The sequence below is a fragment of the Hypanus sabinus genome, chromosome 4 (assembly GCF_030144855.1).
Source record: "Hypanus sabinus isolate sHypSab1 chromosome 4, sHypSab1.hap1, whole genome shotgun sequence".
In the NCBI taxonomy this organism is placed as follows: domain Eukaryota; kingdom Metazoa; phylum Chordata; class Chondrichthyes; order Myliobatiformes; family Dasyatidae; genus Hypanus; species Hypanus sabinus.
In genome coordinates, this window is record NC_082709.1 from 23,896,865 (window position 1) to 23,914,523 (window position 17,659).

The 17,659-nt window shown below is 40.3% G+C and overlaps 1 protein-coding gene across 3 annotated transcripts in view; it reads right to left on the minus strand.

Moving 5' to 3' along the window:
* ubr3 (ubiquitin protein ligase E3 component n-recognin 3) overlaps positions 1-17,659 on the minus strand; it is a 248,653-nt gene that overhangs the window by 73,590 nt on the left and 157,404 nt on the right. For all 3 annotated transcript variants that reach the window (XM_059966618.1, XM_059966617.1, XM_059966619.1), the window contains 3 exons: positions 16,639-16,772; positions 9,973-10,083; positions 2,825-3,025 (listed from right to left, as the gene is read on the minus strand). In XM_059966618.1, the coding sequence (XP_059822601.1) occupies positions 2,825-3,025; positions 9,973-10,083; positions 16,639-16,772 (446 nt within the window). The remainder of the gene's footprint in view (positions 1-2,824; positions 3,026-9,972; positions 10,084-16,638; positions 16,773-17,659) is intronic.

Below are 17,659 nucleotides of genomic sequence, written 5' to 3' on the forward strand. Positions count from 1 at the left end.
TAATGACAGATATTACACTTGGTTTGTTCATTTACAATCCTCTTAACTAAAGCTACCTGCAGAAATTTACATACACAACAAACTATTTTTGTAAATGCCAATTTAAATTTCTCATATCTCCTTATGACATTGGAAGCTATCATTCAGCCCAAATGGTCAATGCCAGCTCTCTAAAGCATTGTATCAATCCCATTTCTTACCCTTTACCATGTAAGCTATTTTCTCTCATGTGCTCATCAAGTGTTAAAAGATTATGAAATCTTTTTGTTTTGATGTGACGATTGACACCAAATATGTTTTTGTATAAGTAAGAGGAGTAGGCGTAATATGCTGTAGCTTCAGCCTATACCCTTTCAGTCTGGTTTAAAGATTTTTATTATTCAATTTTGACTTATGAAATCATCATTGAAAATTATGCTTTTTGTTATGTTTGTACTGACTGAAAAAATAAAATTTTGTTCATTCATTCATTTAATTCCACCCTGATTCTTCTACAACCCATCTACACCAAGGGCAAGTTCAAATAAGTATATAAACTTAACATATACTTCCTTCAGTAGCAATGATGCAAGATATTCAAACTTGTTCATGATCTTGAGTATGTTGAGATTTGCAGCAATCTGACAGGTCCCCAAAAATCCATTATAGTTAATTTCAATTGATTTTATGGGAAGTTTATGAAAATGTTCTCAAATGTTTAAAAAGATGGCCCCAAATTTCAAATGTTTCTGCACACAGGTATCATTTTCAGAATAACTGTACTTGCCAGATTAATTTAACAACCACTCCACCATGACTGGATTTGAACAGCCACCTCCATTAAACTTAAATCTCCACATGGGGAGGCATCAAGGCAATCATTTCCTTGGAAAACACATGTATTGGTGGAGCAGTTAAAGATCAGATCAATAAGCCAAAAGGACACAAATAAGGCTTTCAGTTTCACAAAATAAAAAAGCTCCACAAAAATCTATAATTCCCTTCCCTACAAAGAATACAAAGCAAATGTGTCATGCTGATACAATGCACATTCAAAGCGTCAGACTTCCGAAAATGGAAGTGAAAAGCTGTCAAAAGAATTCCAGTAGGCATAGCTATCAGAAGATTCAGATGATGGCTCACACAGCATTGCAATGAAATTTAAAAAATCGTGACTGCAGTGCAGGCATATCACTGATTTCAACCTTAGCCTGAGGATCATGGCTTTTGCAACTGAATTGTTGATTTGCTCATCAGTTGCTTCTGAGAAATTAGTAATATTTCAATCCCAAGATTTAACAAGGCAAACAATCTTCCTTCCTTTAAGCATAAACATGAGATGAACAGAAATAAGTATCAATCTCTACTGATGATCGTGAAGATGCATTGCATAAATACAACAAAGCCTTCAGCCATAAACTCCAGATTAAAGCAACAAAGCATGCACCCATCCAAAACGGTCCACAGTAATCATTTCCAAAGTCCCTGAACGTGTTCATTCTGTCATAAAACCGCAAGTTTGTTTTCAATTTAGTTTAATTTTATATAGCATCATGGTGGGCACAGGCAACATGGGCAAAGGGACTTGTTCATGTACTGTACTGTTCTATCATTATCCCCAACTTGGTAACCAGTTTCCAATCCCATTCCATTGAACTGAAACTCCAACCTAGGAACACAAAACAAGCAATCCCAGAAAACAGAAATTACTCAAAATATCCTAAGGAACAGGATTTTTTTTTCTATATGTCACCTCACTTCCCCAGTTAACAAAGAAGCAGATGCTGGAAACAAAATCCTTTCATACAAATACTGAACAATCTCCCACAGACACCTTGGAAAGCACAGATCGTTATAGGTTACCCAAAAGTATCATTACTCATTGTCTTGAAATGTTATATCTGTTTCTGATTATGCCTTAGCTCAGTATTTCCAGCACTGTACTATTCCCGATATCCAGATTCAAAATAGCATTTTATATTCGGTTTCACTTTATCCCGCCATTTTCTTTCTCATCCTATTGAACTAAGTCACATTGAAATACTAAGCTAATAACCTTTGGATGCAATCACTACCTTTTTTCAGTACTTTCCACTCATTTCCCAGAACCAAAAGCAACAGGGTCTTTGCTATGTCAGCAACATTCTAAAAAGTAGATATCTTGAGCAATACTCACTAAGTCCTCTTCTTCCCTGATCATTAACTTTCAGTTCACTCTTCCACCCATACATATAACCATTCATAGTTCCTACAGACTTCTACAATTTCTATATAGATTCACTTTGCTTCACATTATAATGACACATAGAAATCCACTCATCACTCAATGTACAATGTTGTCCCAATGTTGGCCGAGGAGTCCCAGCAGCACTGCCCAATATTGACACCTGCATTTCTTCAGTGCTGCCCCTATGATGGCCTGGTACACCTGAGATACTGCTGCCTATATGTCACCTGGGCAGGACCTTCAATGCTGTTTGACTGTTGAGCTGGCTGCACCTTAAGTGCTGTCCCAACATCATGCTTTCTAATCCAGTGACAGAGTGGTGGCTTAGCTGATATGGCATCTGACTTTCAACTCATTTCTGTCTTCTGTCTTTTGATACACCAATGTGGAAGACAGAGAAGAGCTGACCATCAATGAGCAGAGCATAGCACCCAGCCTTTTTAAAAAATATTTTTCGAGATGATATGTATTTCTCAGTAGAGTTATACACTTGCGAACAGCGCCTTGCTTATCACAAAACTCAATTCAACATTTTCTATCCAAACGACTTGCTGAAATTTCAAGTGGTGCATTTAGTAGTAAACCAATTTAGCGCTTCCATCTTACAGTAATACTTACCGGAAACATTCCCAATTGTTCCTGCTGTTCCTCCACTTCTCTGATCAGAACATGCAGTGTCTTACTGCTGTATGGTAACCAGGCACTCTTTTCCTCATTCTTTTCAGGGTAACAAGGAAGAACACTGTTGGCAAACTGTCTGCAGAGAGGACAAGTAAACTCTCCTTTATCCACTGAGAAATTCTGAAGCACCTGGTCATTCTGAAAGAAAATCACAAACTTTTTTTTAATGAAAAGTATCAAATTCTAACTCATGACAGACATTCACTGTAAAATTTGTTAAATAATGTTCAAATGTTTCAAACTTTCTTACAAAAAAAAGTACAACATAGCCCCCAAGTAATTTAACTGCATGAAGAAATATTTATGTTTGTAAGTAAACATAATTCAATAGCATCCTATTAATCTGATATAATATGATCAGGATATAATCATTAGGCTTCCTGCTTCTCTTTACCACTGAGAAAAAAAAATCACCGGCCATGTCCTCAGATCTTATACAGATCAGCTGGCAGAAGTATTTGCAGACATTTTTAATATATCCCTGCTTCAATCCACGGTTCCCACCCACTTTAAGACCACTATCATCCCAGTACCCAAGGGAAAAGAAAGATACCGTGCCCCAATGACTACTGCTTGGTGGCTTTGACATCCACCACCATGAAGTGCTTTGAGAGGGTGGTCATGGCATACTTCATCTCCAGCCTCCCAGACAACGCTGACCCACTGCCCACCACTGAAACAGGTCTACAGGAGACACCGTCTCCCTGGCTCTACATTCATCTCTTGAGCATATGGACAGTAAAGACACTTACGTTATATTGTATTATTATACGTCATATTATATTATTACACTTACGTTGCTTTCAAGGAGGAGCTAGATAGATATCTGATGGATAGGGGAAATCAAGGGATATGGGGACAAGGCAGGGACTGGGTATTGATAGTGATTGATCAGCCATGATCTCAGAATGGCATTGCAGACTCGAGGGGCCGAATGGTCTACTTCTGCACCTATTGTCTATTGTCTATTATTGTTTACTGACTACAGCTCGGCCTTCAATACTATAATTCCAAACAAACTCAACTCCAAACTTATACACCCAGGACTCAACACCTCCTTTGCAACCAGATCCTTGACTTCCTGATCAACAGACCACAATCAGTAGGGATAGACCGTAAAACCTCTGCCACAATTACTCTCACACTGGTGCCCCACAAAGCTGCATCCTCAGCTCCCCCCCATTGGACACAACAGTGGCAGATAATCAAATAACTTGTCTATAATGCTCAGAAAGAGTTTACCCTAAATAAAAAAGGGATTCTATGAGAAAGGGGCACAATCCATGAAGGGTAACAAAGAAGGTTATGGTGATTGTTAAGGTTAAGGGTGGTAGGAGGCAGCAAGTGGGATTAAAAGGATCCTTTTCTCGTTGCTGCCAGTGATTAGTGGTGTCCTGCGAGGGTTGGTGTTGGGACTGCTTCTTTTTATGCTGTGTATCAATGATTTAAGATGATGAAATAGACAGCTTTGTTGACAAGTTTGCAAATGATACAAAGATAGGTGGAGGGACAGGTGGTGTTGAGGAAACAGGTAGGTTGCAGAAGGACTTAGACAGATTCGGAGAATGGGCAAGACAATGGCAAATGAAATACAATGTTGGAAAATGCATGGTCATGCACTTTGGAAGTAGAAAGTAGTCTGTGTATTTATATCTAAACAGGGAGAAAATCCAAAAGTCTGAGATGCAAAGGGACTTGGGAGTTCTCGTGCAGAACACCCTAAAGATTAATTTGCAGGTTGAGCAGTGAAGAAGGTAAATGCAATGTTAGCATACATCTCTAGAGGTCTAGAATACAAGAGCAGGGATGTGATGCTGAGGCTTTATAAGGCACTGGTGACACCTGACCTTGAGTATTGTGAACAATTTTGGGTTCCTCATCCAAGAGAAGATGAGCTGTCATTGGAGAGGAGGTTCACAACGATGATTCTGGGAATGAATGGGTTATCATACTAGGAACATTTGGTAGCTCTGGGTCTGTACTCACTGGAATTTAGAAAGATGGGGGGGGGGGATCTCATTGAAACCTTTTGAATGTTGAAAGGCTCAGACAGAGTAGATGTAGAAAGGATGCTTCTCATGGTAGCACAGCCTCAGGATAGAGGGGTGTCCATTTAAAACAGAGATACAGAGAAACTTCTTTAGCTAGAGGGTGGTGAATTTGTGAAACTTGTTACCACAGACAGCTGTGGAGGCCAGGTTGTTGGGTGTATTTAAGGCAGAAATTGATAGCTTTTTGATTGGACACATCATCAAAGGCTATAGGGAGAAGGCTGAGGGAGTGGGCTGAGGAGGGGAGAAAAAGGATCAGCCATGATTGAATGGCTCGACGGACCAAATGGCCTAAATCTGCTCTTGTATCCTATGGTCTTATTGTTGAATTGAAAACAAGAAGAAAAAGAGTGGCAAGGGATAGTGCTAGACTAGAAAACTGGGAAATTTTCAAGATCCAATAGCAGAAAGTTAAAGTGTGTATAAGCAAGAAAATGAATTTTGAGAGAAAACTTACATGTCTTGAAAAAAAGGGTAAAATTTCTATGAAGAGAGAGAGATAAATATACATATATACCTACACCTCTCCCTCCCCCACACCCACAAACACACACAATGGAAGAGAGCAGCTATGGTAAATGTGGGGTGTGTAAGGGAACTATACTGGTGAATTAATTAATAGCAGCAAACTAAGAAATGGTAAATGTGTTAAATAAATATTTGCATCGCAACATTTCTGATATCTGTAAGATACACTGGGTGAATTTCATAACCTGGTCAAAGTTTGAAAAATCTTGATTTCAACAAGGGATAAAATACTGGAAAGATTCAAAGTACTATAGGCTGACAAATCTCAAGGCCCTAAGAGATTGCATGCCAGGATCTTGAACAAAGTGGCTGATGAGTTGCTGGATCCATTGGTTGAATTTTTTCATAAGTTGTGAAACTTTGGGAATGTATCAGAAGACTGGAAACAAACAATATGACTCTTGTTCAAAAAAAGAGAGAAAGGCAAAGGCAGGGAAATTATAGAACACTTAGATTAATTGTCAAGATGCTTGGATTAATAATCAAAGAAGAAACTGCAAATCATTTCAAACATCTGAATATAATTAGAAACATAGAAAATAGGTAGAGTAGGCCATTCGGCCCTACGAGCCTGCACCGCCATTCAGTATGATCATGGCTGATGATCCAACTCAGAACCATGTATCTACTTTCTCTCCATACCACCTGATTCCTTTAGCCACAGGGGCCATATCCAACTTCCTCTTAAATATAGCCAATGAACGGGCCTCAACTGTTTCCTGCGGCAAAGAATTCCATAGATTCACCACTCTCTGTGTGAAGAAGTTTTTCCTCACCTCGGTCCTAAAAGGCTTCCCCTGTTATCCTTAAACTGTGACCCCTTGTTCTGGACTTCCCCAACATCGGAAACAATCTTCCTGCATCTAGCCTGTCCAATCCCTTTAGAATTTTATACGTTTCAATAAGATCCTCCCTCAATCTTCTAAATTCCACTGAGTATAAGCCTAGTCGATCCAGTCTTTCTTCATATGAAAGTCCTACCATCCCAGAAATCAATCTGGTGAACCTTCTCTGTACTCCCTCTATGGCAAGAATGTCTTTCCTCAGATTAGGGGACCAAAACTGCACACAATATTCTACGTGCGGTCTCACCAAGGTCTTGTACAACTGCCGTAGAACCTCCCTGCTCCTGTAATCAAATCCTTTTGCTATGAATGCCAACATACCATTTGTCTTTTTCACCACCTGCTGTACCTGAATGCCCACCTTCAATGACTGGTGTACAATGACATCCAGGTCTCGTTGCATCTCCCCTTTTCCTAATCGGCCACCGTTCGTTCAGATAATGATCTGTTTTCCTGTTCTTGCAACCAAAGTGGATAACCTCACATTTATCCACTTTAAATTGCATCTGCCATGAATTTGCCCACTCACCTAACCTATGCAAGTCACCCTGCATCCTCTTAGCATCCTCCTCATAGCTAACACCGCCGCCCAGCTTCGTGTCATCTGCAAACTTGGAGATGCTGCATTTAATTCCCTCGTCTATATATTGTAAACAACTGGGGTCCCAGTACTGAGCCTTGCGGTACCCCAGTAGTCACTGCCTGCCATTCTGAAAAGGTCCCGTTTACTCCCACTCTTTGCATCCTGTCTGCCAACTTATTCTCTATCCAAATCAATACCATACCCCCAATACCATGTGCTTTAAGTTTGCACACTAATCTCCTGTGTGGGACCTTGTCAAAAGCCTTTTGAAAATCTAAATATACCACATCCACTGTCTCTCCCCTATCCACGCTACTAGTTACATCTTCAAAAAATGCTAAAAGATTCGTCAGACATGATTTTCCTTTCACAAATCCATGCTGACTTTGTCCGATGATTTCACCTCTTTGCAAATGTGCTGTTACCACATCTTTGATAACCGACTCTAGCATTTTCCCCACCACCGATGTCAGACTAACCGGTCTATAGTTCCCTGGTTTCTCTCTCCCTCCTTTTTTAAAAAGTGGGGTTACATTAGCCACCCTCCAATCCTCAGGAACTAATCCAGAATCTAAGGAGTTTTGAAAAATTATCACTAATGCATCCACTATTTCTTGGGCTACTTCCTTAAGCACTCTGGGATGCAGACCATCTGGCCCTGGGGATTTATCTGCCTTTAATCCCTTCAATTTACCTAACATCACTTCCCTACTAACATGTATTTCCCTCAGTTCCTCCATCTCACTAGATCCTCGGACCCTTACTATTTCTGGAAGATTATTTATGTCCTCCTTAGTGAAGACAGAACCAAAGTAGTTATTCAATTATTCTTTTGACAAACTGGGATGAACAATTGTTGTAGTTCATGTGATCTTTAAATGCTTGCCATTGCATATCCACTGTCAACCCTTTAAGTATCATTTGCCAGTCTATCTTAGCTAATTCACGTCTCATACCTTCAAAGTTACCCTTCTTTAAGTTCAGAACCTTTGTTTCTGAATTAACTAAGTCACTCTCTATCTTAATGAAGAATTCCACCATATTATGGTCACTCTTACCCAAGGGGCCTCGCACGACAAGATTGCTAACTAATCCTTCCTCATTGCTCAATACCCAATCTAGAATGGCCTGTTCTCTAGTTCGTTCCTCGACATGTTGGTTCAGAAAACCATCCCGCATACATTCCAAGAAATCCTCTTCCTCAGCACCCTTACCAATTTGGTTCACCCAATCTATATGTAGATTGAAGTCACCCATTATAACTACTGTTCCTTTATTGCACGCATTTCTAATTTCCTGTTTAAATGCCATCCCCAACCGCACTACTACTGTTAGGTGGCCTGTACACAACTCCCACCAGCATTTTCTGCCCCTTAGTGTTATGCAGCTCTACCCATATCAATTCCACATCCTCCAGGCTAATGTCCTTCCTTTCTATTGCATTAATCTCCTCCCTAACCAGCAATGCTACTCCACCTCCTTTTCTTTCCTGTCTATCCCTCCTGAATATTGAATATCCCTGGATGTTGAGCTCCCATCCTTGGTCACCCTGGAGCCATGTCTCTGTGATCCCAACTATATCATATTCATTAATAACTATCTGCACATTCAATTCATCCACCTTGTTACGAATGATCCTCGCATTGACACACAAAGCCTTCAGGCTTGTTTTTACAACACTCTTAGCCCTTACACAATTATGTTGAAAAGTGGCCCTTTTTGCTTTTTGCCCTGGATTTGCCTGCCTGCCACTTTTACTTTTCACCTTACTACTTTTTGCTTCTACCCTCATTTTACACCCCTCTGTCTCTCTGCACTTGTTCCCATCCCCTTGCCACATTAGCTTAAAGCCTCCTGAACAGCAGTAGCAAACGCTCCCCCTAGGACATTGGTTCCAGTCCAACCCAGGTGCAGACCGTCCTGTTTATACCAGTCCCACCTCCCCCAGAACTGGTTCCAATGCATCAGAAATTTGAATCCCTCCCCCTTGCACCATTTTTCAAGCCACGTATTCATCTGAAATATCCTCCTATTTCTACTCTGACTAGCACATGGCACCGGTAGTAATCCAGAGATTATTACCTTTGTGGTCCTACTTTTTAGTTTATCTCCCAACTCCCTAAACTCACCTTGTAGGACCTCATCCTGTTTTTTACCTATGTTAAACCTGTAGAGACTAGAAACTGCAGATGCTGAAACTGAAGCAAACAGCAATATGCTGGGAAAATGCAGCAGGTTGAGCAGTGTCTGTCAGGGTGAAAGTAATTAATGACATTTTGAATCATAACCCTGCATCAGGACACAGTAGACTATAAGGCAGGAGATCGGGCCTGAGAGAAAAAAATGGATCAGTCACGATGAAATGGCAAATCAGACTCAATGGGCCAAATGGCCTAATTCTGCTCTGCCATTTTATTCACGGATGATCCACTTTCCCCCCCCCCCCCCCCGACCCAATTTTCTGCCTTCTCTCTGTATCTCTTCATGTCCTGACTAATCAAGTACTTAACCACCTCTGCCTTAAACATAGACAATGACTTGACCTCCGCAGCCAACTGTGGCAACGAATTCCACAGATTCACCACTCTCTGGCTACGGAAATCCCGCCTCATCTCTGTTCTAAAAGGATGTCCCTCTATCCTAAGGCTGTGTTCTCTGATCTTAAGATTCTCCCAGCACAGGAAACATCCTCCCCACATCCTCTCTGTCGAGGACTTTCAACATTCGATAGTTAAATGAGATCACCCCTCATTCTTTTGAATTCCAGTGAGTTGTGGCCCAGAGACATCAAAAGCTCCTCATATGACAAGCCTTTCAATTCCGGAATCAGTTTTGTGAACCTCCTTTGAACCCTCTCCAATGTCAGCACGTTCGTTCTTTAATAGGGGGACGCAAAACTGCTCACAATACTCCAAGAGAGGAGCAAATTTCATAGAAATTTTTCATACTTACAGTATAAGTTTTATCTGAAAATTTACAAATTTATGGGCTTCTGAATTAGTATTCAAAGAAGAACATTTTTACATTGGAGATATGGTTTACATTGACTTTAATTAAATCATTTTAATTTTAACTCACCCTCAGTGACTCCATATAGGACTTATGGCAGTCAATATGTAAAGTATGTCCACAGGTCTGAACATACACTCCACCTTCCCAACCAATGGAAACCGACTGTAAACAAGAACTCTAGAAAGAGAATTATAAACAAGCATTAAAGGTATATTTTGAACCTCAGCAAAAATTATTACAAATTAAGTGTGGAAGCAAATCTGATAATGTATTTTTGGATCACTTCACTTACCATAAGAGGATTAAAATTCACATAGTAAGGATAGAACGAAATTTTAATTTCTAGTTTGTTAATATACTTTAGTTTTCAGTGAATCTTCTTACATATGAAATTCACCAGCTAATTTAGTTAAGGGCTCCACATTGAAAGTCATATACTGTACAGGATAGATTTAATAGGTCCATGGTAAAAGATCATTTTGTTACAATGTTGCCATCTACAGATCATTATGCTTAGTACAAAACTTTCAAAAAGTCTGTCTGTAACAGAATAAAATCCTGATGACTGGATAAAATCCAGGATTGATGAAGGGTCTTGGCCCAAAACATCAACTGTTTACTCTTTCTATAGATGCTGCCTGGCCTGCTGAGTTCCTCCAGCATTTTGTGTGTGTTGCTTGGATTTCTAGCAGTTACAGACTTTCTCTTATTTGAAACAAAACAATATTTTAATGAGTTATTTTGTAAGGGTTATTGCTTCCTTGAGCCCTGCCTCAGAAATGCAGTGGAATCCAGTTAATTAGACCTTCAGTTAATCAGGGCAGCTGCATATTTTGGACTCCTCTTAAAGAACAAAAACTAATTGAGAAAACAGCCAGGATCCCCCCTTGTTTATTTGGGACTCTATACCACTTAATTGGCACAGGAGAATGTTGCCAAACAGTTTCTAACTAGCATCAGTTGTGTGTATTTGTGTTCAAAAAGCAGGGATTTTTCGTCACTTATAGTTGGTGAGAAGTAAGCAGCAGACAATTCAAAACTGTTTTCCTCACTGCAGTTTCCAGCATTCATGCTTGGAGATGCCAGAAACGGCTGGGAGTGAAAGTGAAAAGATTTCATTATTTCAACAAGTTAGGAACTATGAAGAATTTGAGGTAACGGGCAATCATCTTGAATGTTACCCTTAGTCCCCACTGGACAGTCAGCCCTCACCTGTGGCTTCAAGTAGTGGATTGGATGCAACAGTGGCCACACCCCAGTACTCTGCTTCGACAGGTGGGCTTTCCAGGTGAGGGTAGCCAGTGAATCTCATACTCTAGTGAGACAGCGACATGCCTGTCTTAGCACACAAACTCAAGCATCAACAGACTGGCCAGATGAAATCTACAGTAAGATCCAACGGTCAGGAAGGCAGTTTCGTAATGCTCCGAGGAGAGTGAAGGGCATGACAAGGCACAGAAGTCAAGTCAACTAAGGAAGCGCCAGTTGTGATGACTACTCATACCACTGGACCTGGACTTCCGAGGTTGAGAGAGTGTAACTACCCCTGTGCAACAGCTTTTCCACTTTAAAAACTCACCCACAAAGGTTTCCTGTCATCGTCCGATACAATGGTAGTGTTCTAATTTGTTCTGTATTTCATTTAAATACATAATTTGTTACACCGTTAAAGAGTAGTTTGCCTTTTTTATACTTCTTATTTTTAAACAATTTCTGTGAAACTTTGGCTAATTGGGGCAGTTGCTCAATTGGGCCAAAATGTACTGGTCCTGATGTGTCCCAATTAGCTGAAGTTTCATGGAAATAAGCAGAAAAAAAGTATTAAAAAAAAATGAGTAACAAATTATGTAAATACTGAACAAATCAGAACACTACCAATACTACTACAGTATTATAAATCTGTGCATTAGTTCCTAATATTCATCATTGATATTCATCCATGTCACGTGCTTCTGACTGCAAATGAACAGAATCAGCACACACCTAGTGTAGATAATGAACTGCCTTCATACAATGTTGTTGTGTTGTTAATGACTACATCTTTCAAATCTTCATTTCTCTTACAACATTCAAGGCAATTGTCCATTCCTTCATATTCTTCATAGTTCCTTACTTGTTGAAATTAGTGCAGACAAGGAACTGCCTTCATACAATGCTTTTGGCGATTACATCCACCAATTCTTTATTTTAATTGTGACATTCAAGATGACTATCGATACCTTCAAATTCCTCAAAGTTCCTAACTTACTGAAGCAGTGAAATTGTTTCATTTTAACTCCTGCCCTTTTCTGGCATCTCCAAGCCTGAATGTTTGAAACCACAGTGAACAGAACAGCTCTGAATTGTCTTACTGCTTATTTCTCACTAACTACAATACTGTGCCTAAACCTTCGGCACACACATATAGCTAGAGTGCCTAAGACTTTTGCACAGTACTGTAGTTGTCAACGTGGAGCAGAGAGCGAGTTCATAAATCTAGCAGGAGCAAAGGGTGTTGGGATTGGCAAGGGTCGAGCGCTGTGAGACAGGTGTCAGAGAAAGAGTGCCGGGGTGGAGGTGGTACAGATGCAGATACACCCAACCCTGAGGCATCAGGCAAGGTCATTTGATTCCAATTAATTGATTTATTCATCATTACAGAATGCCTCTCTCCCCTCTCCCTGCTCACTCTCAGTCCATAATAGAGATCCATATGTTATGTACTTGTGACACATGACAGTGGAGCCCTTGTCATGTGACTGGGGTTGAAGCTGTACTGGACTTGAGGTGATGGTCTTGTGATGGTGGTGACGTCATTTTCCCGCCAGTAGAGATCATGTGACGGGTTTTTTTTTTACAGGTTATAAAAGGTAGACCCCACCCTGTGAGGAGGGGCAGTTCGTGGCTGGATTTGCCAGGTTGACTTCATGCCACTGCGTGTTTTAAGAGATGACGCAGTTTAGTTGAAGGATGAAGTTTTTATTTAATGCCTAAAGTTTAAAAGGTTATTGCCAGCAGGTTCTTTATGATTCTGTTAGTTCGCAATTAGAGGAGAGTGAAGATTCGAAGTTCGGAAGTTAAAGATCGAGGAGAATCGCTTTCTACGGTGAAACGGGGGCGACCTTTGTTTGATCCTTATTTGGAAGGATTTCGTTGACTACCTACGTGTTAATCCCTAGGTTTACCTAGAAAGGATTGAAGGTAGTGGAGAAGGAAAGGTCAGTGCCTTTAAGCCGTTCTGTTTTGTGAATTCTTCGTGGGAAGTTCGACGTCGGGGATCGAAGCAAGCGACGTGAAAGAGAACTTAAATCTTCCTGTAAAGTCTCTCCTTTTAAATGGACTGTGAGCATATCGAACTTTTGGCAATACCACTTTAAAGAACGGTTTTTGGAATATCACTTTACTAACTGTTTGAACAGCCGCTCAGCAGCTGTTTCCGGTTACGGTAGTGTTTGTTTACTTTTGGGGGGTTTGTTTTCTGTGTTTAATAAACGTGTTGTTTGTTATAAGAAACCCTTGCCAAACTCATATATTTATTGTTGCCTGAATACGTAACACATATCAGAATCAGGTATATCATCACTCACATGTCATGAAATTTTTTTTTGTGTGGCAGCAGTACAGTGCAATACATAAAATCACTACAATACTCTGCAAAAGTCTTAGGCACCCAAGCTATATCTATGTGTCTAAGACTTTTGCACCATACTATATAAGCAGCAAAATTCATTGCTTTTTGAAGACAAACACACTCAACAGCTTAAAAACTGTTCGCTTTAAGCACAGTGTAGTGTTGAACAGTCATGCAAGTGCATGCGACTGGCGCTAGTTAGAAACTGTTCAAGAACAGTTTCCCGCCCCAACTAAGCGGTATAGTGTCCCAAATAAATATAATCCCAAGTACATTTTAAATGGGAATTGTAAAGATTATAACCAACAAGATTGAGAGGCTAAAGGAAATATGCAGGAGTTCCGAAAGCATTTTGGGTGTGTTGCTATGATTCAGCACTGCTGGGATATAGAAACTTTACATGATCATAGCTATCTGCGCCCCACTACCAATAGTGCACCAGTTTACCACTTTCCTTTACTGCAGTTACCATTTTGAAAACATTTCAGTACAAGGATTAGTGCTAAATTATTGACAATTTCCTGCTAATAATTTGCATTTGCGTAAACTGACCTAATGTTTTCATTACCAATGTTCTAAAATTATAAAACTGCAAGTTGAGTTTACTTCTTTTTGTGGAATGTGGAAACCTTGTAATAATGCATGGTTGTTCATATTTAATTTTCAATGCCAATACCATGCCATAATACAGAAATGTGTTGCTTCAACATGAAGCTCATTTATCCAGACATTTCTTCCTTCCCTGTAATTATTTAGCAGAGAATAGGAAAAGCCCAACAGAATGACAGAGAGCTCAACTCCCAACAAATTATTGGCTTTACACAACAACTCTCATTGAAAACTGCTATCATTTTCAACTCAAGAAAATGCTGGTGTTTCTCAACAAGTCTGGCAACATAAACAGTCAGTGTTCTAGGCCAAGACCCTTCATCAGGACAAGAAAGTAAGGGAGCAGAAGCTAGAATAAGGTGGTGAGGGGAGGGGAAGGAGTACAGGCTGGCAGTTGATAGGTGAAACTAGGTGAGAGGGAAGGTGGATGGATTAGAGGAGGGAAGGGGAAGGAGAAATCGATGTTCATACCATCAGGTCACAGAGTACCCAGACAGATTATGAGGTGTTGCTCATCCAACCTGATCACAGCCCTGCTGTAGTAGTATAGGAAGCCACAGTCCAAAGTGTTGGAATGTGAACAAGGTCAAATTGAAATGGGTGGCCACTAGGAACTCGCAGCTTTTACGGCGTAGGTGCTTGACAAAGCAGTCCCCCAATGTGCATTAGGTCTTGCTGGTGTAGAGGAGGCCACACCAGAATCATCACGTACAATAGATTATCCCGACAGATGCCAGCTGGTGAAGTGTCAACTCACCTGCACAGACTGCTTGAGCCCTGGATGGTAGTGAGGGAGGAAGTGCAGGGACAGGTGTAACACGTCACACTTGAAGGAATAAGTGCCAGGAGGGAGATCAGTGGAGAGGGACAACTGAATAAGGGGTCACATAGAGAGCGATCCCCAAGGAAATCAGAGACTGGAGGTGGGGGGGGGGGGAGATGTGCTTAGTGGTAGGATCCTGTTGTAGATGACAGAGATTATGGGGAATGATACGCTGGATATGGAGGCTTGTGAGGCGGTAAGGACAATGGGAACCATGTCCCTGTTATGACAATAGGAGGATGCAGTGAGTGCAGCATCGATGGTGGTGGAAGGGAGACCCCATTCTTTGAAAAAATTAGACATCTCAGTGGCTCTAGAATGGAAAGCATCATCCTGAGAATAGATGTGGCAGAGATGGGCAAACTGAGAAAAGGAAATAGCATTTTTACAAGGATGGGAAGAGGTATAGTCAAAATAACTGAGAGTCAGTAGGTTTGTAAAAGATATCTTCTAGATTGGAAAGCCTCATCCTGAGAAACACAGCATTCTCTGTAAATTCCTATATCTGGAACAGATGCCATGAACCTCTGTATCCAGGACATTATTCTTCATAACTCCCACCATCTACAACGAGATCCTACAAATAAGCACGTTTCCCTCACCACCACTCACAGCTAAGTGATTCCCTTATCCACTTGACTCTCCCCACTGATCTCCCTCCTGGCATTTATCTCCGCAAGTGTGATGAATACTGCACTTGCTCCTATATCTCCCTCAATACTATTCAAGGGACCCAAACTTCCAGCTTAGCTGACACTTCACCAACAAATCTGTCGGGGTTATCTAATGTATCTGGTGCTGCCTCCTCTACATCAGTGAGTCCCCAGGTAGATTAGTACTTTTGTCCACCACAAAAGGCAGGATTTCCTGATTTCACGCATTTCAGTTCAACTTCCCACCCCTATGATCTCCTCTACTGCCATAATCGTGGTGGAGGAACAACACCTCCTACTCCATCTGGGCAGCACCTGATAGCACGGATATTGATTTCTCTAACCATTAATTTTTTCCCCTTCAGCTTCCATACCCCATTCTAGTACCAATCTCACCCCTTTTCGTCTCTTCACCTGCCTATCACATTCCTCTGGTAGCCCCTCCCCTTTCTTCCATGGTCAACTCTCCTCTTCTATCAGATTCCTTCTTCTTCAGCCCTTTAACTCTTCCATCTATCACCTTCTAGCTTCTTATTTTCTACCTACTCCCCACCCATCCACCTTCAAAGCAGTACTCCCCTCTTCTTCTGGCTCATTCCCCCTTCCTTTCCAGCCCTGATGAAGGGCCCCCTCTCAAAATGTTCACTGTTTATTCACCTCCATAAATGCTGCCTGACTTGTTGAGCTCCTCCAGCATTTTCTGAGTAGAAAATTATGGCAGTTTTCAGTCGGAATTGCTGTGTGAAGCCAATAATTTGTTTTCAGTTGAGCACTCAGTTTGTTGGTCTTTTCAGATTCTTCGCTAAATAATTACAGGGAAGGAAGAAAATATTGGATAAATGAATTTTGTGTTGAGGTAACACATTTCTGGATTGTGGCATAGCATAGTATTGATGCTGGCAATTAAGTATAAACTCCTTATTCTGGCTTTTTGCCCCCTTCCTTTCCAGTCAATTTATTTATTGTTTTACACTCAAATGTAATTATAACATGGAAAATTTGCTCGTCTTTGTAAATCTGAAAAATAAGATACTTACATCTTTGAAGCATCGTTGCAAATCTGTTATTCTGACATCATGTACAGTCCCACAGGTATCCTCAGGGTAAATCTGCTCTTCATCACTGGTTGGTAGTTTCTTCGGTTCAGCGCTTCTACGACGGTGCCCAAGGACTGTAACAAATCAGTGCTTTTACGTACAAATGTCAGAAATATAATAATATTGCATTATAATTCAATCCTTACTCCTGAACTTAGAACTTACAAATAACCAATCATGACATATCAGCAAAAGTAAAATTCATTATTTTAGGGGGAAAAAAATCAAATCGTTTAAAAATACAAACATATTTGGGGAAAATTTTATTTGCTATTTAGTACATGCAATCAGGTTCTTTATGCTCTCTCTGTACAGTTGTACTAAAGGAGTTAAATTCCAACAAATTTCCCTTGTAATCCACATATTAGATGGAATTAAAGTGCTAAGACCCCTTGAGGCTAAAGTAGAAAATTTTAGGTAGCAGCTAGTAACATCTAATAACGTGTAAGAAAACTAACATGATTGTACAAAATATTACAACAGCAACCAATGATGACATTTACTAAAATGTTTTCATTCTATACCATTTCCCAGGAATATATTTAGAGTAAATTTAAGATTAGATAAGAAAACCAACCCATGACAATCTATAAAAGCTTTTGACATTTTAGAATTGCCATTGTGTTATAAGAGCATGAATGATGTTGCTTATTTAGACTCCATGCCACAGATGGGCTTTATAACATTAGTGCCTCTTCATGGATGACTATCAGATTAAACAGGCCATACTCAGTGAATTAAACATGGTTATCCCGACTTCTGTATTTCCAATAATAGTGACCAGTTTTCCACGTTCTACAGCACAGGCCACAACAAGCAGTCAAAAGCAATGGGTTAAAAACACTTTCCCCAAGAAAATCCTTTCAAGACTTGAGAAATTAGTTTTGGCATACCACTCTGAATCATTGTGTTAGTTATCTGATCTTTACATCTAATCTGACCTTTACAAAGAAAAATCAGC